The sequence below is a fragment of the Mastomys coucha genome, unplaced genomic scaffold, assembly GCF_008632895.1.
Source record: "Mastomys coucha isolate ucsf_1 unplaced genomic scaffold, UCSF_Mcou_1 pScaffold4, whole genome shotgun sequence".
In the NCBI taxonomy this organism is placed as follows: domain Eukaryota; kingdom Metazoa; phylum Chordata; class Mammalia; order Rodentia; family Muridae; genus Mastomys; species Mastomys coucha.
The window spans coordinates 11,199,905-11,224,141 of NW_022196910.1; the positions used below are offsets into that span (position 1 = coordinate 11,199,905).

Genomic DNA, 24,237 nt, shown 5'->3' on the forward strand with positions numbered 1-24,237 from the left:
AGCTGGGGTACAGGTAAAAATTTTGGTCTTCAGAGTCAAAGCAGGATGGAGAGCTCAAAGCCAGCTACAAAGTGACTCTTTTAAAAAGAAAAAGAAATGCCTAGATCCTTAGGAGCCAGATTTGGGTATAATCCACACTAACCAGAACATCATGAAAATGTGTGTGTGTGTGTGTGTGTGTGTGTGTGTGTCCAGAGACAGGAAGGGAAGTGGTAGTCTGCATGAGAAGTGTCTCCCCATATTTTGAGGCATTGGAACACTTGGTTCCCAGTTGGTGGCATGCTGTCTGGGATGGTTTAGATGGAATAGCCTTGCTGAAGGAAGTATGACCTTGGGGGTGGGCCCCGAGATTAAAAGCCTCCCACCCATTCAAATCCCTTTTCATTGCTTCATGTTTGTGGTTTGATGATGTGAGCTTTCAGCTTCCTGCTTCTGCCATTACCACGCCTGCCTCTTGCTGCTATGCTTCCCTACCATGACAGACTCTTATCTGATGGGGGGCGGGGACTGAAAGCCCAAATTAGCCCTTCCTTCTATAAACTGCCTTGGTTGTGGTGTTTTATCGGCAACAGAAAAATTATTAACATATACTTGAACTTGCACTGGAATCGGGAACACTCCTGGCCTCAAGTTTTTGGCTTGATAGATGTGACTTCCTAGGAGCAACCCCCCACCTCCCGAGTTTCTGGTTTGATAGATCTGGGGTGTGATTTCCTAATAAATCCCTTGCTCCTGCTGCTGAGTTGGAGACTACATTTTGAGGCCCACCATTCTAAAATCTTCTATTCAAGACCACTGGATAGCAGAGACATCAGTTAGAACCTGATTAGGTAGCAGAGTTGAGAGCCCAGTCCAGGCCCGAGGAATCAGTCTGTGATGTGATTCTTGTCACTGAAGAGTGAATGACACTCTTAGAGACCACCGTTGCCTGGCTTACCTTCCAGTGTTCGAGGAAGAAATGAGGCCAAGGAGAGAGCAGATCTGAAGAGGAAAGAAAGCCACACGGGCTGGGCATAATTGAGCAGGTAGATGAGTGCCAAGGCTCAGGGTTCAAGCACCACAGGACAGTCCTGGGAGCACAGGCCCAGCTTTGGCATCCAGGGGACACCTACCTTGGCGTGGCTGTAGATATCCACGCAGTTGTCAGTATTGATGCTTTTTGCACAGATAATCTCACAGTGTCGCTGCAGAGCCTCCAGCTGGAAAAATTTAGCGGCAGACAGAAGCTAGAATCCATAAAAAGAGCCTGTTAGAGGCAGGGAAGGGGCAGAAGAAAGACCAGCAAGACTACTGGAGTGAGCCACTGTGATGGTGTGAGTGAAAAATGTCCCCCATAGTGCCAGGCATGTGAGCATGTAGCCCCCGGCTGATGTCCCCCATAGTGCCAGGCATGTGAGCATGTAGCCCCCAGCTGATGTCCCCCATAGTGCCAGGCATGTGAGCATGTAGCCCCCAGCTGATGTCCCCCATAGTGCCAGGCATGTGAACGTGTAGCCCCCAGCTGATGTCCTCCATAGTGCCAGGCATGTGAACGTGTAGCCCCCAGCTGATGACACCGTCTGGGGACAGTTTAGGAGGTGAGGCTTTATTGGAGGGTGTACACTACAGGAAGCAGGCCTTGAGAGCCGAAGGCCTTTCCCTACTTCCAGTTGCCTCGCTCTACTTGTGTTTGTGGTTCAAGATGTGAGTGAGCTCTCAGCTGGTGCTCCAGCCACCATGGCTGCCACCTGCTGTCCCCACGTCAGTAACATGAATTCTCATCCCTCTGGGACTGCAAGCCCAAATAAACCTTCTCTTCTTCAAGTTGCCTTAGTCAGAGTGTTTTGACACAGCGATAGAAAAGCAACACATATAGCCGCAGTCCTCAGAGTGCCCGGCTGAGGGTCAGGAAGTAGAGATGGCTGGAGTATACTGCAGGCGTAAGGTGAGACCAGGGGGCCAGGCCCTGGTTAGGCAAGTTTACTGTGGTACAGAGAGTGTGGTGAAGTGAATCACAGACATACCTGTGATAGCAGGTGAACCCCAAATGCCCCCCAGATCACATCTAATAAGGGAGGGGATATGATACCTATTAGCAGATGGGTATCACTGTGCCCCGCCCCTTGCCTGGTTCTCTGGATCTCAGCTCTGATGTCACACCTCAGAGGGGCTTTCTTTGCCACCCCACCTAAGGGACCTCCCTTCATCCCCCCCCCCCCGTCTTCTTCTTCTTTATGGTACTTCCTATCTAGAAGCTATTTCACTTCTGCTTCCCTTGACAGAGTCCAGGAGGTCAGGTTCTTCACCCCATTGGACCCCTGCCACTCCCAGTCCAACCAAGGTTCATGGGAGGTTCATGGGAGTCTCCCAGAAGTCTTCTGAAAGTGACAGGCTCTGGAGAGGGGAGCTATAGTTCCCCAAGTGTGTGTGTGTGTGTGTGTGTGTGTGTGTGTGTGAGCAAAGCGGGGTTTATAATAAGCTTTCTTGTGTTTGTTTGCTTTTCTTCTTTTTTGAGACACAGCCTCACTATGTAGCCCTGGCTGGCCTGGAGCTATCTCTTCCTGGGAGGCCTCAGATCCAGGTGAACATAGTCTCTACAGCTCTCTCCTTGACCAAGGGTGGCTAAGAATCTTCTAAAACAGATGTTCGTAAAATCCTCTTAGACAATGGCCATTTCCAGGAGAGAAAACAGAAGCTAGGTAGGTCAAATAAACTGCCCAAGGCCCCCACAGATTAGACATGGCAGAGCCCTGATGTAACCCACAGTTTGGGCTGGAGGGCATTGTCACTAAACATCCAACTTTTTAAAAAGTTATCTAACTAATTATTTTTTTAAAAAGGATCTCATTACGTAGCCCTGGTTGGCTAAGAACTCCCTACGTAGACAGGGCTGGCCTTCAACTTAGAGATCTACTTGCTTCTACCCCCAAAAGTACTGGGATTCAGGTGTGTGCCACCATGCCCAGCTAGTGCCTGTGTTTGATTTAGAAAAATGGATTCGTACTCTGGCTTTGGATGAGAGGATTCAGTGGAGAGAAGGGTGCAGAGGGAGCAGAAGCTGGGGTGGGAAAATGTAGTGGTGGAGGCACAGAGGAGGAACTGCAGGCATGGGTGGGGATGGCTCCCAGCTCTAAAGAGCCATGCTTCTCATGAATGTAATTCTCTTAGCAACCACAAGGGGGAGGACGATCTCTGGATACTTCCTGATGGTGCTTGTAGAGGTCCAAGCATGCCAGTGCTGGTGGTCCCCCAACTCTCCTCGAGAACTTGCACCTTACAAGCCAGTTAAAACTGGTTTCCACCCAGGGTCCCTGCCCTGGTGTAGCCAGTCTCCAAGGGGAGGCCTTCCCACAGAAGCTGCCTTGTTTGGGAGGACCACAGAGTCAGGGAGCCTGGGTGGGCCACCAATCTGAAGCCAGAGAGAAGGGAGGCTGGGGTAGCTAAAACCACAATGGTCTCCTTACCTCCATGATCTCATTGTTTTTAATGAGAAGTGACTCTGGGCCACCGTAGTAGAGATACTGCATGACCAGCTGGAAGGAATAAGATACAGTGAGCAAGACCTCAGTCGGACACAGTTCCTTTGGAAGCCGTCATACCACCCCCGGACATCGCTCTACCCGATGGGGGATGTTTGGACAGGTTTCCTTGATGACACCCTGAAATCATGACCCTATGGATCCAGGTCCTGCCTCTACATCTATCCGCAGGTCCAGCTTGGCTCCTCGTGACAGGTGAGTCACCTGAGGATGATAACCAGTGGGTGCCAGCCTACCTCTCCTCCAGTCAGGCTGTGCAGGTGACACAGCTTAGCCTCCTAACTCCCAAAAGGCCACTCTGGAAGCCAAGTCCCTTATAACAAGCTGACAAGACTCCAGAGGAAGCCAGAAGGGATCCAGGATTTGGAAACTCACTGGTGGCACTTGTCCAAGCAAGGCTGTCCCTTGTCATGTGACTTCCAGTGTCTGAAGAGTATTGCAAATTACAGAGTTTTGCAAATGGCTGTCCCCTGAATGACTGAATACCATGAATATATCTGAATTTAGTATACGCTTCACTTGACAACCAAGGGTTCTTTTGCATGAGGTGCTCACGCAATCCAGTTGCCCCAGGATCTCCATTTTCAACTGCCTTCCACATGGCTCACTTTACCTGCCTGGAGCCTTGGCAACGGGGTTGGCAAAATACGCAGACTGGTCACAACCTGTGTTGGGATCGCACTGTGCTACAGCCACCACAGTAATAGGATTTTGGAAAAATCTTTTCAAATGTGCCATGGTATATTCAAATGTGTGTGTGGTGCCCACCTAAGTAAAACAATTTTGGGAAGTGTTTAATACTCTTAAACTACCAATTAGCAGATAGTTCTGTTTCCCTCACTGCTAGTCAGGACAGACTGTGGAATTACCTAGTTTGCATGTTTCAGTTAAGCAGATCCTTAATAGAATTTGGTTGGTTTGTTTGCTTGCTTGCTTATTTTGGGACAGATCTCACTATGCAACAAACAACTTGCTGTGTAGCCCAGGCTAGCCTCTCACTCACATTCCCCATACCTCCACTTTCTGAGTGCTGGGATTACAAGTGGGTGTCCCCACATTCACCCTGGTGCCTGTCTTTTATGTGCACTGTCCTTTCTCTTGCTTCTACCAGAACCTGGCCATGTCTTCCAGCTCCCTCAGCCTGGATGTGCTCTCTTCTTTACCAGTGGAAGCTGGCCCTTCTTTGGGTCCAGCTCAGTGGTTACTGGGCTAGGAAACTTGGGTCTCCTTCCCATCAAGTTTTGTTTCAGGCTTGTCTGCAACTGAAGTGTCTTTACAGTCATCTGAGAGTACAGCTGTCTCTCACTGTATTTCTGTGCCTAGTCGTCGTCTCACTTGGTATTCTCAGGCTGGCCTAGAACTCATGGCAATCCTCCTGCCTAGTCTTCCAAGTGCTCGGACTGCAGACACACCTCACCATGCCCTCCTCATGTGAACCCGTTAGACATAGCAAGTATCCCGGGTCTGAGTCTCCCTTCGACTGACTTGGGGTTTCTGTGTCCAGCTGCCTGGTAGAGAGGCAGTGACATTGTCTAGACCTTGGGAAATAACACTGCATTGTTCCCCTCACCCTCCCACCTTGGGGAGCAGAGCTTATAAATGTGGGAATACCATCAGCCAACACTGGGCTATTGGCTTTATTAAAATCAATTGATTCCTCTAGCACCTTCCTTGTAAAGGCCAAACCAATAATAACAAGAAGCACCACTGTAACACCCATCCACCCCCCATGGGCTCTCCATTTATAAAGCACTTTCCTATCGGTCACATGCTTTGTCTCATTTGTTCAAGGTTGAGCCATGGGCTGATATTGCTGCCTTGGCAGAGGGAGACTCTGGGCTAATGGAACTTAAATCGGACCATCCCAGCCCCTGCCAGTGCAAGACTCTGCCCGTGTAAGCATTTTCTCTTAAGTGGGTGCAACAAGCCCTTATTAGGCCAAAGGGCCAGCACATGGAGCTGTTTTTCTTGGCGGCTACCAACCTATATGAGGCAGGACTTTTGTAGCCTGGTAGAGGCCTTGCTCCAGGTGTGACCTCAGTGGGGCTGGCTTTTGTACACACGCAAGGTTAAATAGTCTTGAGGGAGGAAACACAGTGCAGTATCAATTACTACAAACTCTTCTGCCAGCACAGCACTCACAGGCCAGGAGCATGTAAAGTTCACAGGCTTCTGGGGGCCTCCTTTTGGGTTGGATACAGCCTTCCTTGGCCTATTTCAAGCTACAAATGAATGTTACCTTCCTTTATGGGGAATGGGCAGGGACACAGACAAGTCCCCAGGGCCTGACAAATCTCCTTTTCCATAACAGGAACTTGAAGCTAATGTGGCCAGCAAACTTTGCCCATCAGAAGCAATTATGGGCCTGGGATCCCTCTGAGGCCAGCCTTTCCCATGCAGGTCTCTGAAGACAAGGCCACTGGGCAAACATTGACTGAGTGTCTCCTTGAGCCAGGCTCTTATCACTGGAGTCTTCTATGTAAGGGCCAAGCTTACTAGTCACGGATACTTCTTGGTGTGTGTGCACTTACGGGTGATCACATGTGCTCTTTTTCCTGCCTTCAGCTCGTGACACCCCCCCCCCCCCTTAACAGGCCATAAGATTCTTTTTGCAGGCTTAGGTGACTCTAGAGCCGACTCATGTTCCCGAGGATGTGAGAAAACAATGGGACTGGGTTCAGTTTGAATCTCTGTTCTCCTAGGGGGCAGCCTTGGGAACCTGGGCCACACCCTTCCAAGAGCTTTTGTGTGTGTGTGTGTGGGGGGGGGGTTAGAAGGAAAGGACACAAGGACAGCATTAGCTTTCAGGTTTGGAAACCTGGGCCCAGCAGCATTAGAGGCCCTTGCCAGAAGTGTGAAGTCTCATGCCTGAAAGTCAGGCTGTAAGGGAGTTCACAGGCCCTTGGAGTTCATTCACATTTAATGTGTTTCCTGTTTTAATGGCCACCCTAAGAATCTGCAGGGCATCTGGATCCCTGCTCACATTCAGAAGATGCTGTTAGGTAGAGTGCCTGGCTGCATGCATGATGGTAAGAAAGGAGGTGGAGGCCTCAGTGTGCCCAAGGTTGGGACCTGCTCTGAGATCCTGATCTTATGGGTCCGATGTACAGACTGGACGTCGGGGGTAGGGTGGGGTGCATTTTCAAAGCTCCGCAGGCAATGCCAGCGTGTTGTGGAGACAGAGGGAACAGGATTTCTGTCTTCCTATGAGCTTTACTGTAGAAAGACCATCTCAGAATGGAGTCCATGAGCTGGGCCACCAGGCAGGCTGGGCACAGATCCTGCTTTTCTAACATGGTTGGACACATCATTTAAGCCCTTAACACGCATGCTTCTCTTTGTCTGGAATGTTCTAGCCTCCTTCTCGAGCCTCATTCTGAGTCTCCCAGCTTTGGCTTGGCCTTCGGCTCTCCATTCCCAGCCCTGCCCCAACATCCTGGGTCTGAGCGGTTCCAGTACACTCCTCTGAAAAGGCTACAGAACACTCGTCTTTTGTACACACCCCACAGAATACTGTGGCTGACTAGTGCTTAGGGATACTCTCTCTAGACTTACGAGTCTTTGAGAGAGGGTGTCCTTTACCATTGGGCTCCCTTCCCCTAGCCTGAGATTGGCAGCAGGCACTGGGCTTCAGTGCTACAGGGCTGAGGGATGGAGTGGGAGGGGTGGAGGAAAGGACCCTTGAGTGCAGGTGCCAGCTGCTCAGTCAGGGGTGTCCCAAGTGTTAGGAGCAAGCTAAGGGCTGAAGGCTACCCCAGGGCTCACCTGGAAAATGGGATACTTCACATAGCCAATCTCTATGCAGGTGTTGTCATTTGTTGGCTTGCTGGAGAGGAGGGCCTTGAACCTGAATAACACACAGAGAAATCAAAAGACTCATCTACACCCCCGCGGCTTATGCAGATCAACTCTCCTTATGACAGAAATCTCTGGATCCTGCTCTAAAACACAGCTGTGTAATAGCTGTTAGTGTCTCCATTCTTTCCCAAACTGGCTCTGGGAAGAAATGGATGCTCTTTAAAACCCCATTACTTCCCAGCACATACCCAGAGTTGCCTACTCAGGTGCCTGTCTCTTCTGAAGTACCTGCCCTGGCTTCCCTCTTGTCTGGTGCCCAGATGTTGTCACTGCTAGGCCTTTCTACTGTTCAAGCTTTGTGTCAGAGGAGGAGGAGCTTGGGGTTTTGTGAGACATGAAGCCCCCAAGAGCATTAAACCTATACTTGCTGTCCTAGTCGGGGTCTCTATGGCTATGATGAAAGCACCATTGCCCCAAAGGCAAATTGGGGGTGAGTGTGAGCTTACACTTCCACATTGCTGTTCATCACAGAAGGAAGTCAGGATGGGAATTCATACAGGGCAAGGACCTGGAGGCAGGAGCTCGTGCAGAGGTCACGGAGGGGTGCTGCTTTCTGGCTTGCTTCCCGTGGCTTGTTTAGTCAGTTTTCTTATAGAACCCAGGACCACTAGCCCAGGGATAGCACCACTCACAAGGGGCTGGCTCTTCCCTCATTAATCACTAATTGAGAAAATGCCTTAAGCTGGATTTCATGAAGGCATTTCCTTAAGGAGGCTCCTTCCTCTCTGATGACTCTAGCTTTTGTCAAGCCAACATGCAAAACCAGCCGGTGCACTTGCTGACTTGGGAAGGGGCACCCCATGGATGATCATAGGTCTTGGTGTTTCGATGCAAAATCTCTGGACTGTAGGGACCCTATTAGCAGGACACACTGATTTAGAGATTCATGCAGAGAAAGAGGTTTTAAAGAGAATAGGCCACATTCTCTCTTTTATTTTCTTTAAATTCTTTCCCTGAAGAGGATGAGAACATGTTTGAAGAAGAACAGCAGATAAAACAGGGCAGCTGTGTTCCCCCACAAGCCCCGGCCCCTGCAGATTCCCTCAGGAGTAAAACCTCCAGGGCCACAATTACCATGAAGAAAACTAAGCATTGGACACTGGCACACCATGGAACTGCTTGTCTGGTGGCACCAATCAAAAACCCATGTGGAGGGTTCATTTTTCTTGTGGCTGCAAAGCAGTGCCTGGGGTCTGTCTGCTTTGGGGGTACACAGGAGACAGATGTGTATGAGTAACCATTCCCTGAGCAAATTCCAAGAGGGGCTTCTGCATCTGCACTGCCAGAATCCTCACCCTATGTGGGCACCCTCTGCTCCCTTCCTGTCTCTGTCAGGTGTGTCAGCCTGTGTCTGTCACATCAGCACCATCCTCTGCTCCGCCACGCCCTCTGCTCCCTGTACACGTTCCAGATGCACTGAGACCCGATCATAAGACATGCCAGCCATAGGGCTAGAAGAGAGGATGTAACTTCCCTTCTTCCCTTCCCCTGGGGATAGAACTCAGGGCTTCATCTGACCCTATACCACCGTGCCATATCCCTGCTCGCTTCTTCTGCATGAGATTCTCACCTGCTAACTGTACAATCAGGGAAAAGCAAGGTCAGTATTGCTTTTCCCTAATTGCTAATCCCTTCTATATTGGAGGCTTGCAGCCGATCTGTTTTCTAGCATTTGGAGAATGGGCCTCTTGAGGCTGCCACAAGAAGGAGTCTCAAGTTGTCAACTGCCAAGGGTGTCTGCTCACACACTTTTACCCCTGGTGCAGAGCTCTGCCAAGACAAGAGGGTGCCGAGGTTGCATAGAGGGACCCTGTACTCTGGGATCTTTGAGTTTGAGAAAATGTTCTGTTAGCCCAGTGACAATACCACCAACACTGAACTTCATAAAGCAGTTAGGGATGTAGCTCAGTTTGTACAGTGGGACTTGGTATTCATGAGGCCTTGGGTACCATCCCCAGTACCAAATAAATTGGGCTTACTGGTGCATATCTGTAATCCTAGTACTAGGGATGTGGAGGCAGACGGATCAGAAATTCAAGGTCAACCTTGCTACACAGTGAATTCCAGGACATCCCAAGTTACATGAGATTTTATCTTCAAAAAGAAAAAGAACAGGAACAGGAACATGCACAGACACACTCCAGCCACAGGCAAAGCCAAGGGTACGTACCTGGGGGACGCTGTGAACAACAGCACTTTGTGAGCATAGAAGGGTCTTCCTTCTACCAGAAAGGTCACGTCAGACATTTCTTTATTGTTAAGAAAATGAGGGTCTAGAATAGAAAGAAGGAGTGGGCGTGTTAAAGAAGGAAGAGTGAACTTGAGGAGAGGGCAGGGAAGCCAAATGATCTACTTCGTGGGTGGTGACCCAAGAGTCAAGATGGAGGACAGCACCCGTGGAGGACAGATGTATCACTATCACCCAGCACATCACAGGCGATGCTCAAAGCTGACGTGTACTTAGAAGCCTTTGGGCTGGTGAAATGGCTTAGTGGGGCAACAGCTCTGCCAGAGGTTATGGGCTGACCTGAGTTCTGATCCTCAGAATCCACTTAAAAGTTTGATATGTCTTTGGGGCTTGTTGACACCTTTAATCTCAGCACTTGGGAGGCAGAGGCAGGGGGATCCCTGAGTTTGAGGACAGGTCGGTCTACAGAGTGAGTTCCAGGACAGCCAGCGCTACTCAGAGAAACAATGTCTCGAAAAACAAAGTTAGTAATTAACTAACTAATGAAAAGCTGGACATGGTAGTATTAGCATCTTGTACAGAGAGATGGGTGATGGAGACTGAGCATCCTTGGCAGCCAGCTGGACTGGTGTATACACACAGCAGCAAAGAAGAGACCCTGCCTCCAACGAAGTGAGACATGGCAGCTGAGATTATACTGTGACCTCCTGCACACCCACACCCTAACACTCACAAAGATTTTTTAAAAAAAACAAACAAACAACAAACCATCCTTCTCCACAGCGGACACACTTCCAGGTAGAGCTCAGAGACCTCAGCATGTGAGAGGCACAATGTGAAGGGAATCTACCCACTGTTGGACCCCTTCACAAGCTCAGAGTCCCCCTGCCTGGTAGAAGTGGTGAAGAAGGGCAGTTGTCCCTTGCCACTGGATCCCAGGTCTTTCTCTCCCAGCATCAGTGACAAAGGAGCCAGCCCCCTGTTCTTACCTCTCAGACCAAAGCCAATGTAGCTAATACACTCATACTGAGTCTACCTTATGACACAGTAGGCCTTGTGCAGGGGTCACATCCTCTCACTGTGCAGTGGAGGAAACAGAGGCATGCAGACATTACAGTGGTTGTGTAAGCCAGGACTTGAACTAAGGTATTCCGGTTGTTCTCTGGCTTGACTCACCAAATACAAGGCTCCTATGTATTACCTTTACTTTAGCCATGCAGACCCAATGCCCTTCTGGCTGCCCCTTGGAGCCAGCCCAGCACTTCTGCCTTGCTATGAGCATCTTTAACTCTCTGCTCCCCCCCACCCCCGCCCCATCCTGCTCAGTCCTTACCCAGCACAAACAAGGTGGTTCTAACTGCCAGGGTCTTTCGGAAGGTCACCTGCATGCCAGCTGACCAGAACTGCAGTAGTCAGGGCTAGCCTTTCCACAGGGCTTCCTGAGGAGCCAAAACATCTCTACTCACCTAAGCGATTCTCCCGGCTTCATCCCTATGAGAAGTGCCCCAAACCAGGACCAAACTGACCATTTCTCCCTCCTTGCCCTTCATTCTGCACCCCCTTTTGGGGTCACATCATCTTTCTAGACACTTATGGAGTTTCTCTTGGTCTCTTTGCCTTCACTCACTACAAGAACCATCTTTCTAAAGCCAGATCCCATCCCGACTGGGGGCTGGGTACTTGCACTTCACAGTGCAGAAAGGAATCTGCACATACACGCGATGAACTGCTTGGCGGGGCAACTGGTAAGGCTTGCTGGTTCCCAGTTAACTCTCTAGTCCAGGTGGGTCTAAGAAGAACCTGAGCCCAGATACCCAGAGCAAAAGGAGTGGTCCAGGGGATGTAACAGAAGACTCAGAGCTGTGACCAACCACCTGACAGAGGGCCAGGCTGAGCTCCAGACTGGCTCACTATCTTTGTTTCCGCCAGCCCTAGGAGGCTGCTGGCTGGAGAGGAGAGAAATGGTTTTTAGTGTGTTAACCCACTGCCGTCTCAGATCCCAGGCTCTCTGAAGATAGCATGGCTTCATGATTCAGTTCCTGTCTCCGATGACTGGTGTTTGCGGGGACAGGGAGGGTGGGTTCTGATTACAATGCACCTCTCCCCCGCTACAGACCTTTCAATAGTTCCCTAGTGTTCCCAGGAGAAGCCACACTCCTTTCTTTTAACAAACAAACAAACAAACAAACAAACCATTTATTTGTGTTACTTCTAATGGTATGTTTATGTACGGATATGTGCATAAACATGGTCACTGCAGTCTGTGGATTCTAACTTCCCTGGTCTGGACTTACAGGTGATTGTGAGCTGTCTGATGTGGGTCCTGGGAACAGAAATCAAGTTCTTAGGAAGGGAAGAACCAGTACATGCCCTTCACTGCTGAGCTGTCTCTCTAGGCTGAGTCCATACTTCCTGACAAGACCGCTGTGACTGAGTTCCTTTTCCACCTCTGCCTACTCAAGATCCCTGCTTTCTTTGAAAAAAAAAAAAAAACTTATTTTATTTTATGCTTGTGTGCCTGAGTGTATATATGTACCAAGTATATGCAGTGGCCCATGGAAATCAGAAGAGGGACCTGGTGCCCTGGAATTAGAGTTACAGACCTGGGAACAAAACCTGGGTCCTCTGCAAGAGCAGTAAGTGCTCTTAACCATGCGGCCACTTCTCCAGTCCCATCTGTCTTCTCAGGATGCTAGCCTTGGAATTCTGACTTATGTCCTGAAGACTGCAAATGAGAGAATTGCGCCTTCGTGAAGCATTCTCTTCCCTCAGTGGCCGTGGGAAGCAGCTCTTATTCTGTGTTCTTGATGCAGCCCTCAAAAATGTTCACACTAACAAGGTGCCTCATAAGGCTATCATGTTCTGTCATGTCTCTGCTGTCATGTCTGGGAAGGTGGCCCTCCACATCTACCACCTTCTCACTGGGTTGGCCTTTCCAAGTTGTCACCCTGATGATCAATGTTTTCTGCTGGGCAGATATACTTGTGACTAGGCACAACTCAGGTTTGTCACAGGCACGGTCATAAAAGTAACATCCAACCTTTGACTCTGCCGCCAACATTTCCATTTTTAGCAGAAACCTGTGTGACATTTCAACATACAAGTTACTCATAGCAGTAACAAAGATCCTTAGAGCTGGCTCCATGCACTCAGTCTTTCAACTGATAAAAGCAAATAAATGGTTTTTGCTACAGAATAGAAATTTCAAATACTTCCATTTCTCTAACATTTCATATTTAGAAGGAAAGGGTATAGGTAGGGTACCCTTAAAAGGAAAAGCAACTGTTCATTGTTAGTTTTTTATCACTCTCTGGGCATCGGGATGGGCTTCTGCCACAGCAGGCTCAGGTTCCCAGCCTCTAGACAGCCAGGCCTTCTTCCTCTATCTTTTCCATTCTGCCCTGCCTGTAGTTAGTCCCAGATCTGGATAAGCCAGTGCCTGCCCAGGGAATCTCAGGCACTAGGCCTACACAGAGAGGAACTAGGGCATTGGCAGTGTTGGTCTTTAAGTCCTAGCTCTATCCTGTTTCCAGACTGCAGTCAGAGCATGGGCTATCCTACCTCCTGGGATATCTGAGGGCTACAGAGAGGTGGAAGTCAGGCCCAGGGCTGGAGCTGGCTCAGTGCAAGCATCGACAGAGCATGTAAAGTGATCAGTTATCCTCACTGGATTTCAGAGTATCCAGCCCTGCACTGCTCAGGTATGTCCTAAGTTTTTAATTTAAAAGGTTTATTTTTAATTATCTATATATGTGCATGTCTCTGTGTGGGTGCCCCAAGAGGTCAGAGGTGTTGAATCTCACTGGATCTACAGTTATAGGTGGTTATAAGTCACTACATATGCCTACTAGGAGCTGAACTCGGGTCCTCTGGAAGAGCAGTGCTCATTCTTAACCTCTGGGGTATCTTGCCCTTGTTTTTGTAGTTGTGTGTGTGTGTGTGTGTGTGTGTGTGTGTGTGTGTGTGTGTGTGTTGGGGTAGGGGATTGTTCTCTCTCTTTTTTTTTTTTATCATTTCCTCAAGCAGCACTTCCATCAGGGGCAGCCCTGGCTCACTGGAGTCTCCTGCTTATTCCTCTGTAGTGAAGATGAGGGACTGCATAGATGGGAGACTTGTCTTAGTTTCTTTTCCTGTGGCTTTGATAACATACCCTGACAAAGACAACTTAGGGGAGAAAGGGTTTAGTTCACAATTCCAGGTTACAGTCTGTCATAGCAGAGTCAAGGTGGCAGGTGCTTGAAACAGCTGGTCACATCCACAGTCAGAGAGAGAATGAATGCACACACCAAATGTGCTCTTCTCACTGTTTCCTTTTTTGTACAAATCCAGGCAATGGTGCCCACTCACTCCCCACACCCATTGACTTATTTATTTATTTATTTATTTATTTATTTATTTATTTTACATCCTGATCGCAGCCCCCTTTCTCCTTCCACCCCCACCCCCGTCTCAAAGCCCTTTTCCCCTCTCCCATTCTTCTTTGATAAGGGGGAGCTCCCCATACCAATCCACTCTGGCACATCAATTCACTGCAGGACTAGAGAGCCCACCAACTTTTAGACTGGGTTTTCCCACACCAACAATCCAGCGAAGGCAATCTCCATAGACGAACCTAACTTAGAGAATCATCCTTAGAGGTTCTCTTCCTAGATGATTCTAATATAGACTGTATGTATCAAGATGACGATCAAAAGCAACAGAGCTGACATGGACATCTGGGCCATCTATCACGATCCCTGGTGCATGGGACGTATGCCCCAGCCGTCCCCAGTGTCAGTGAATGAGGAAAACATTCCCATAGGAGAGGTACTAGGGTCTCCTTTTCCATCTCCTCTGCTGTTTTCTCCAAAGAGATTTACCACCTACTGAAGGGGAGCTCATTTCTTGGGCCCGGCTCCTCCTCTTTGTCTCTTGTCTGCCCTCCAAAGCCCCCATTCTACATTTGTTCCACGTGTTTGCTTCCTTCCCATCCCTACACCCCACAGCCATAGACTGAATATACCCAGGCCATTGCTCACCCAGACGCGAGGTCTGCTTCCTCTTGATCTCCGTGAGCTTGGGAATGGGGTAGGGACCATAACAGTGTGTGAAGATGACGCACAGCTGCTGGCTGATCACTTCATTCTGTGAAGGAAGATGAGCGGCATTATGGGAGTGCTTGGGTCGCACGAGCCAGGTTGTCACTATAGAAACCTGTTCCCATGGGCAAGAGGAGCCCAAGCATTTACTGTCCTCCTGGAGCATAGACATTGAGTTTTCATTTACTACTCCTGGACTGACCTGTTTGCTCTATGAGCTTACTGTATTTCTTATGAGTTCACTGCTGGGTGCTTATGAAATTTATAAAAAAAAAAAAAAAAACATTTTTCCATCCCATCCTGATCATTAAATAGCTAAAGGAAAGAAGGCTTTTTGTAGCTTGTGAATAGAAAGCTCTTACCCTCAATCCACCTTTATCTATATTCTCAAATTCTGGAAGCAGTCCTTGGTTCTGACCAAGCAGTAGAAAGCCTTTGTGGTCCCGTGACTGTGTCCCACAAGGGCAGGACGAAAGCCTCTGATTCAGCTCTGTAATAAGTCGGATTCTAGGGCTTACACATTTTGGATCTGGGAGTCATCAGTTGAATCACTTCTCAATAAAAATAAAAATCAGGATGGACAGAGGAAGAGAGTTCTGTGCTTCCAAGCTCCAGCTGCCCTTGGCTCAGGGAGGAAAGACACTGCCCCGGGCGACCTCCATCCCTGTGTTTTGGTCCTTCCTGTTCACCTCCCTCCAAGAACAGGTGTGTAGGCCAGGAGGAGGGATGTGAGTCACAGCACTCTGCTGCTTTTTATTGGGCAACTGGCTAAGATAGGGGCTAGATGAATAGTTATAACCGCTGTGGTTTAACCAAGTATCCCTGTGTGCCCTTGTTCATGGTGCTATGGAGAGGATGGTTAGACCTTCATGAGACCTTGCAGGAAATCAGAGGTCCTTGCGTGTGTGACCTGAAAGGATTGTGGGACATTGGCCTACTCAGCTCTTTCTCTCTTCGCTTCCTGGCTGCTCCCACTATGAGCTTCTGCCTTGATGCCCTGTCTTACCTCTCCCCTAGAAGCAATGGACCAACTAACCACACAGCTCCCAAACCATGAGCAAAATGAACCTTTCTTCTTTTAAGTTGATTATTTCAGGCAACCTAGTTCAGCAACATCAAGCTGACTAACACAATAAAGTTTTTATTTTTTGTAATGATGGTATCTACAGCTTATCAGCAGACTCACACTGAATTTACAGCAAGAAATCCTAATTCCTTTTTTTTTTAGATTTATTTATTTATTATATGTAAATACACTGTAGCTGTCTTCAGACACACCAGAAGAGGGCGTCAGATTTCATTACAGGTGGTTGTGAGCCACCATGTGGTTGCTGGGATTTGAACTCATGACCTTCCGAAGAGCAGTCAGTGCTCTTCCCACTGAGCCATCTCACCAGCCCAGTTTTTTTTTTTTTTTAAATAGGTTAACACACACTGTGAAAATAAAGACTGAAGAGGTCTCAGAGCAAGACCATTATTTTTTTTTCCTTTATATTACCAATGAGTGAGCATCGCTTTTGTGATCAAATAATAAACACCTTTTTTTGTTGTTTTGTTTTTTTAAAAGATGACTTTGGGACCACAATCATGCCAGTGGTTTACAATATTCACAAATTTAACCCCTTCAATATTCACAAATTTGCACAGTCCCTCCACATGTGCAAAGAAAATCTAAACCCTTCTATTAAAGTGGACAGATCACAGAAGGCACAATGCTGCCTGGGACATGATTCATAGCCGTGTCCGTAGAGTGAGAGGAAGAAGGGGCTTTTCTCAAGGATGGTGCGGACAGTATGTGATGAGCAGAGGGTAGGAGGCACTCACTTTCCTTATCAACCTTACCAGTGGCCGCCACCTCAGGGGGGAGCAAAGTGTCCTCCCTCTCCATGAGCAGCATTGGAATCCCCTGGAGCTGGTAAGAAATGTAAATCCTTTTCTTTCTTTCTGTGTTTCTCATTTTTTGTTTGAGACAGAGCGTAGATATGTAGCTCAAGCTAATCTCACACTCTGGCTCTTCTCTTTCACCTTTCCAGGTACTGGAGCAACGGGCAAACGTGCAGACTGGATCTCACACTTTTTAAGAGTAGTCTCTCTCCCCCCCCTCCTCCCTTCCTTCTTCCCTTCCTCCCTTCCTTCTTCCCTTCCTCCCTTCCTCCCTCCCTCCCTCCCTCCCTTACTCCCTCCCTCTCTCTCTCCCCTCCTTCCTTCCTTCTCTCCTTTCTTTTCTTTCTTTCTTTTTTTTTGGAAGCTAGACAAATCTTGGCGGCAGGGTACACATGAGTAGGGAAATCACTGGGTAGGTCACAGTCAAGGATCCTTTCAAGGCAGCCGCCACGGCTGTGACATCAGCAGACGTGGGGTGACCTTCCCATTGGCAGAAGGCTCTATGGTTGCATACCAATGTCTGTTTTTTTTTTTTTTTTCATCCACGAAGACAAAACTGTCATTTCGCAGTGAAACATGTATTGCAGGCAAACCCAAGGGGGGACTGAGGGACAGGTTTATGTCACAGTTGAGAACATGAGGTTCGCAACAGCCAGGCTGCCTGGATTAAAATCCTGGCTCCTCTGCATCCCATCCACATAGCCTTCAGGTCCACCATTTCAAATGGAGATGGTGGTGCAGGAGCCCCTCCCTCCAGGGGTCCTTATGAGGAGGGGTGAGTTTGGAATGGCTAGAAGGGCCCTGGGCACACAGAAGTGCTTTGCAACACGGGTGGTTATCATCTTTAAACCCGGGTCCTGGCTTAAGTGTCCACAGCAGGTCACTTCTCCTCGGCACAGGCTGTGACACACGTGGAAGAGAGAGGCTGTGAGGACTGTGAGGGCTGTGCGAGGGACTTGGGAAAGGAAGGACGTGGGGAAGGACAGCCCTAACAAGGCCTTGATGGATGGGTGTGAGCAGAGGGGGAAGGCTGCTGAGCACACACTTGTCCCGCTTCAGTGTTTTCTCTGAAGTTGATAAATTAAGCAGTTTTAGCAAACGGTGTTTACACTGAATCCCATTTTTAAGGTTTTCTGGGGAGATGGTTTGGGAGCTCTGCTGAGAAGATGGCGGGCTGTCTCTGGTGACTTGTGGTGACTTTTTGATGCTTTCAAGATTTGATCGGGAATTCACTTAGTGGCTGTCTTTCACTGGCAGCTGTTTGACACGTGGAAGTTTAGCTTGGAATAGCACTCAGAGACTTCCTAGTCCAGCTTATTTGCTGTTTTTTTCTGTTTCGATTGACATTTTATTTTTATTTTTTATACTTTTAGTGTTGCTGCTAGCTATTGTCCAACAAGGGACTTTAGACACACACCTGCTTCTCTGAGGGTAGCTAAGACCCAAGGTGATTTCCATAGAGTAATACTGGCATATACTAGCCAGAATGCCTTTAAAAAATAATTGCAAAAGAGAGATTTATTTCTAAAATATCATGCACAGGCCTCCAGTAAATCTATGACAAGTAGCAGACTGTTTTTTTTTTTTAAATCAAACAATCATATTTTGTCTCCTGTTGGTGGAGAGATTCCTCATGATAAGCTGCTATGGTTTAATATGCTTCTTTGTCTCCCCTGTAAAACGTGTTAAAATTTGGCTCCCTTGAGTTCAAGGCCAGCCTGGTCTACAGAGTGAGTTCTAGGACAACCAGGGCTACACAGAAAAACCCTGTCTCGAAAACAAGACAAACAAACAAAAAATTTGCTCCCTGTCTGATGATGCTGAGGGCAGTCAATAAATAAGGTAACTAAGGTGACAGGATGAAGGACAAGCTACAGAGGGGGAGAAAAGTATCTGCAAACCTTATGACTGGCAAAGGACACGGACACACACACACACACACAAAACCCTCTTAGGATTCAACCATTCAAACAGAACAAAAGAACAAACAATTCAGCTAGAACACACACACCAAAAAGATTGAAGGGAAAATATGGACCAGTGCATGCTTGCGGTTGGGGATGGTGGACCAGCACATGCTCAGGGAATATTTGGTTGCACACTGTAATTATGTTAAACTGTATGTTTCCCTATGGGTCAGTCTATGTGGTATCATCTATGTGGTATCATACCATACAGGTAAGGGTTTCCCTGGAGCGTCCTGTGAAAGCAAATCAACTCTCTTTCCTCCCTCCTGGCTGTACCGTTGTTTTTAGGCCCGTGCCTTCAGAGAATGGAGCTGCCTGTGTTGTCTCTGGGTTACCTATCCAGATGGGCAGCATGGCTGCCAGGGAGCAGGCTCCAGTTCACATGTGGTGAAGGCCTTCCTTCTTCCTGCCTTTCCCATGTTCCTGTTAGGGCTGCTGGTGACTCAATGACCCACCTCACTCCTTGTTCCTGTTAGGGCTGCTGGTGACTCAGTGACCCACCTCACTCCTGCTGCCAGACACTGGAGGGCTTGTGGAAGGCTTCTCATTCCCTGAGCTATGCTAGTTAATTGAGCTAGTTACAGGGAGTTAGCAGTCAGAGAGGGAAGGCTTTTGGGGCGGCCTGGGAGACAGAGGGCCATGGAGAGCTAGGTGTGCTGGGTTTGGTGCTCTAGTGCTGACTCGCTGGTGTTCAGCTCTGCAGTTAGGATCTGGGAAATTTTCTAAGGGCATGTCATACTTCAAAGTGACATTTACACAAAGACCAAACCAAACCAAACCAAAGACCCGAAAGACATAAATTCATGGTACTTCAGTAAATTCCGGAATTCCTCTGTAGTCTGGAAAAAAGTTAAAACCAGACGAGCCAGAAAATGCTGGAATATAGACACTGGGAATGCATCCAGTAACGCTTTTTAACCGAGGTAGTTCTTGGGTAATTTCAGGTGAAAGCTTTTATTCATTTATTCTAAGTTGGAGGGGGATGGAGGAGGAGTTTGCTTTTGAAAAACGATCCTAGCAGGTTCCTCTCTCCTTGGATTCTCTGAGGCCCATGATCCTGAAGTTCAGTGGCACAGGGGATACTAAACACAGCCAGCAGGGGCCTGCAGAGGCTGCATTGAGGGTGGGCATTGACCATGACATAGGATGACAGACAGCACACCTATGAGACTTGCTCTGGCCCCAAGGCTCCCAGATGCTCTGAAAGCAGATGGGTGGTGCTGTTGACAGGCTGTCTCTGAGTTAGGTACCCATCTTCCTGCCTCCATTTCTCCTGTTTGTTAAATAGAGATGCATTTAGGGCTTTACCTAGAAGTGCTGGGGAAGACTCTAAGAGTTTAACCTTAAACCTCTTAGGTGAGGCTGGCTTGTAACTATATATTCTTTTTTTATTTTATTTTTTTTAGATTTTATTTATTATTCTATGTAAGTACACTGTAGTTGTCTTCAGACACTCCAGAAGAGGGTGTCAGATCTCAGTACGGATGGTTGTGAGCCACCATGTAGTTGCTGGGATTTGAACTCAGGACCTTCAGAAGAGCAGTCGGGACTCTTAACTGCTGAGCCATCTCTCCAGCACTAAATATATATTCTTAATAATTATACTTATTTTTACATATGTATAAGCTTTGAAAAAAATCTTCATTTATGTTTTGAGACAGTTCATTATGAAAGGGTTCCACAAACAAAAGAGTTTGGGAAACACCCTAATTCCCTTTGTAAATTAGGGTATTCAGGGTATTCAGGGCACCAAAGAGAGAATGTTTATAGTGCACTGTCACTCTGAGGGCAGGAGGTGACATGTGACCCAGGTATTCACAGCTAGCTGCTGCATGCAGCTGCCATGGGCTGGTGGTTACAGAAGAGCCTTGGGGAGGCACAGAAGGCCTGCATCTTCTAACTGGCTTTTCGAAGCCTCTAAGAAAGCTTTTACTTGGTGTCATGGTGTAGTGGAACTGCAGTTTATTTAGCACTTTGTACTCAAGGCCACCTAGAGAGGCCTGTATGTTTAGTGACTTATTTACAGACAGGGAAATTGAGGCAGAGAGTTTAGGAAACTCAACTAGGGCTAAAGGGCTAGTAAGTGGGAGAGCCAGGATTTGAGCCCTTGTAATTTGGCTCCAGGGAACATATGTTCAACCATTGTGCTATATGAGCCCAAGTCCTTATGGGATGTGATGGCTTAGGGTATGAACTCTCTAGAACCTCTCAGGGAGACTGGTCTTCCCTAATGCTTATCATGGTCACAGTGCTGGGGTGTTTTCTACAGTCTTCTCTTGTCTTTGGCTGTTGACCCCAATGAGTAGCAGGGAGCAAGTTCAAGGCTACCCAAAGTCAGTACTTTCTACCTATCTACAGGTATGGGTCATACACCCCTGGGGGGCTTCGAGTGCCTTTATGATATTCCCAAATGGATAACTCCACAGGGGTTCTTATGGGATGACTCTCATGATACCCAGAGAACAAGACTGATGTTTGGAAAGGGACACCTCTCCTGTCAGAGGTGTCTAACACTTTGATACTGCGATGTGACTCTGCAAATACGCTGGGCTTCATTCATAGTTATCCTGGGATGTTTGTAGCCTATGGGCTGCATGGAGGACTCGTACTGTCAATCTACATGAAAAGGCTTCTCTCAGGTCCAGGATGGGACCCTTCCCTTCTTCCTACTTGATTTGCACTGTCCCTTCAGGCCTGGCCAGTGCCAGCACCTTGGGGAAGCTCCTTTTCCTCCCGTTTGAATCTTTTACTTCCTTTGGCCTGGTCCAGGGAAACTAACTTTCTATGCTTCTAGAGTACATGTGTTGGTATTATCCCCTGGCTTGAGGGCAAAGTCCACGAGTCAAAGGCCTCTAACCTGTCTAAGTACCTTGGTATACAGCACATGCTCAGCCAAAAGGCTGCCCCACAGCTTCTAATTCCTCACTTGTATGTCTCTATGCCTCTGAATCCGCTGTGCAAGTAGTTGCAGGCAGCTGGGATATGCTCGACACCCGTGGCTGTGAAGTAGTGCTGTTAGGGACAGTTGGTTCCCTGCAAGGGACCATCCAGATCCTCCACCCTCACTCTCTGATGCAACCACAATAGCTTCACCACCATCCCTGCCCCCGGCCCCTTCCCCTTCCCCCCACCTCTTGTACCTTGCTTGCTTTTAAGATCTCAAACATCAGGGGCAGGCCTTGGGTGACTAGCTCCTCTGTGTACTCCTCCTCTTGAATGGTCTTGAACTCCTTGAGTAAACACTGGATGAGAGGCCTGCGGTGCTGCTGGAAGGCAATCCGAAGTGACTCCAGCCATGTGTGCAGAGTCCATGGGACACCTGGGCAGAGTGGGGAAAAGGCCAGGAGGGAAGGGAGGGCAGGTGAGGGGAGGGCAGAAAACAACCAAGGAACAGGAATATTTTTATCCTGAAGTTGGCCTTTATCTAGGGCATTACCAAGCTATGAGACCAAGGGACCAGCGTTCAGTGAGTACAGGCAAGACTTGCAGAAGTTGAAATTGAAGGTCACGACTCATTCTGTTCTGCTTACGTATGCTACTCATATTATTAGGGGCTGCATCTTACAATACCAATCACTTAGCAGACTCTTTTAGTTACTCATTCGTGTGCATCTGTGCCTCTGAGTCCATAGTCTGCCTTCTACCCTCTGGGGAGAAAAGGACTCAGGGAAGAGCTAGTTTTGTCCAAGATGAGATGACATAGCCACCACACTCAGATGGAAGCTAAGAATTGGTGAGATCAATCAAAGGTCTTCACCGTCTCCAGTCACAACTTAGTAAATGGAAGGAGACCCCTACTGGTCCCCTGTGTGAAACATCTCCATCTGCAGCACCTCATTAGGCCTTCACCCTTTAACAAAGCCTCCCCAGCAAATGATTGCTGGAATGTGCAGTGATGGTGAAGAAGGACATCCCTCACCTCTTTTAGATCATTCCATCCCGAGCTTCAGAATCATGTAAGATAGACTCTCAGAGCAACAGCATAGATTTCCCATATATCGATCAGTCAACCTGTCAGAGGCTCTTTCCAGAACACTGATTCTATTTGGTTTCCACCCTACCATGTTAGGGACCTATTTCCATGCCTCCCTGTTCCCTTCCTTGCCAGGTTAGAGCTACTAGACTGTTGCTAGTCTAGCCTCGAACTCCAGACACACCAATGAGACAGCTCTAGGCTAGCTCACACAAGAAGCTGCTGCTTGCCAGAATGGCTCCTGTTGGCTCAGAGGACAAGTCTTAATGAGAAGGCACTTGTCCTTGCCCTGATGGTCACTCTGTGTCGTGGTGTTGACTGTTCTCCACAGGAAGTCCTCAACCACTGGGAACCACCTGGAGTGATTGTTAAATATAAAGATTTCCAGCCTTTATCCATCCAGACCCTCAACGGCAGAGCCTCTGGGTGCAGGGCCTGGCAATCTGTATTCAGACAAGCTCCCCAGGTGATTTAAGTACCTGCCTCTAGGGGCAGAGTTTGGGAACCAGGACAACATGATCTAAGCATAAGGGCAGGCAGGGTGCTGCTGTCTGTGGGGTCAGTGTTGGAAATGTTCTAACCAGTGAAGGACGGAGAAGCTCCTCGAGACCCTGTGACGTGTGTGTGTGTGTGTGTGTGTGTGTGTGTGTGTGTGTGTGTGTACCCCGTGACGTGTATGCATGCATGCTGCGTCTAGTGGTGAGTGGTGCTCAGACTGACCTATGCTCCTGATATCAATTGTGACATCCACGTAGCCGTGCTCAGCGCTGTGATACATGGCCTCCCTCAGGGCCCTCAGTTTGGCCTTGCTGTTGCGGCTGGCACACAAGGGGGGCGGGGCTGTTTCTGCCAGGTCAGTCCCCTCAGCCAGAATCTCTTCCAGGGACAGGATATCGCTCTTCTCCTTCTCTGGCTGAGCGAGCAGTTTGCGGAACACATTCCTGTCAATCATAAACCCAGAGAGGAAGACACTCAGAGACGGCAGTGGCTGTGCTGGAGTAGGGGCACGTTAGGGGTTAGGAAGCTGCTCACTCAGGGTCAGGAATGAGACATGGTGGCTTTGTGGATGATAGGCTTTGGGGATGACGGAGACGGTGGGGTATGGTTGGCCATGTTTCCTGGAGGACAACTTGAGGAGGAATCATACCCAGAAGGTTCTGGAACTCTGGTCTTTTTGAGTGTTAGTCTGGTAAATTTGTTCGCTTTGAGATAATGTGTAATAACATCTGATAGCGTTTCTGAAAGAAACCTAGACAGGACCTGGGCAAACCTGAGGAACTCTGTCATTGTTATGTGAATTCTCACATCATGGCAACTGATGTGATGTACTCTGAGCCATACTGGCTGAGAGTGGTGCATCCTTGTGCTTAAAGTTGGCTGAGAGTGAACGGAACATGCGGGTCTGCACGCACGTGCAGTGTAGGGAATTAGCTCTTGTCAGGAACCTGTGAGTGAGGGCCATCTGCTTAGGCCTGGAGATTAGGTCCCCCACTTCCTGGGCCCCACATCCAGAGAGAGAATGGGTCTGGGGCAGGCCTGGGAATCTGCATTTTTAACAAGCACCACTTGGGACCTGGCGGCCTTGGCCCATCCTAGCCTACCTGTGTCCATGGGCTGCGGCCTGGCTGAAAGAGTTCATATCACCCTGGGGGGTTGTAGAAATTCCATTCCTGTACATGGTTCCTATCAGGGGATCCGCACCACGCTCCAACAGCAAACTAACCAGCTCAAAATTTCCTGCAAGCCCAGAGAAGGGGATTTCATAAGAGGA

At 48.5% G+C, this 24,237-nt stretch overlaps 1 protein-coding gene across 2 annotated transcripts in view; it reads right to left on the minus strand.

The window, feature by feature from the left end:
* Btbd11 (BTB domain containing 11) overlaps positions 1-24,237 on the minus strand; it is a 262,443-nt gene that overhangs the window by 3,612 nt on the left and 234,594 nt on the right. For both annotated transcript variants that reach the window (XM_031350227.1, XM_031350226.1), the window contains 8 exons: positions 24,068-24,203; positions 23,187-23,407; positions 21,634-21,812; positions 14,583-14,688; positions 9,547-9,649; positions 7,284-7,365; positions 3,444-3,512; positions 1,113-1,226 (listed from right to left, as the gene is read on the minus strand). In XM_031350227.1, coding sequence (XP_031206087.1) covers positions 1,113-1,226; positions 3,444-3,512; positions 7,284-7,365; positions 9,547-9,649; positions 14,583-14,688; positions 21,634-21,812; positions 23,187-23,407; positions 24,068-24,203 — 1,010 coding nt within the window. The remainder of the gene's footprint in view (positions 1-1,112; positions 1,227-3,443; positions 3,513-7,283; positions 7,366-9,546; positions 9,650-14,582; positions 14,689-21,633; positions 21,813-23,186; positions 23,408-24,067; positions 24,204-24,237) is intronic.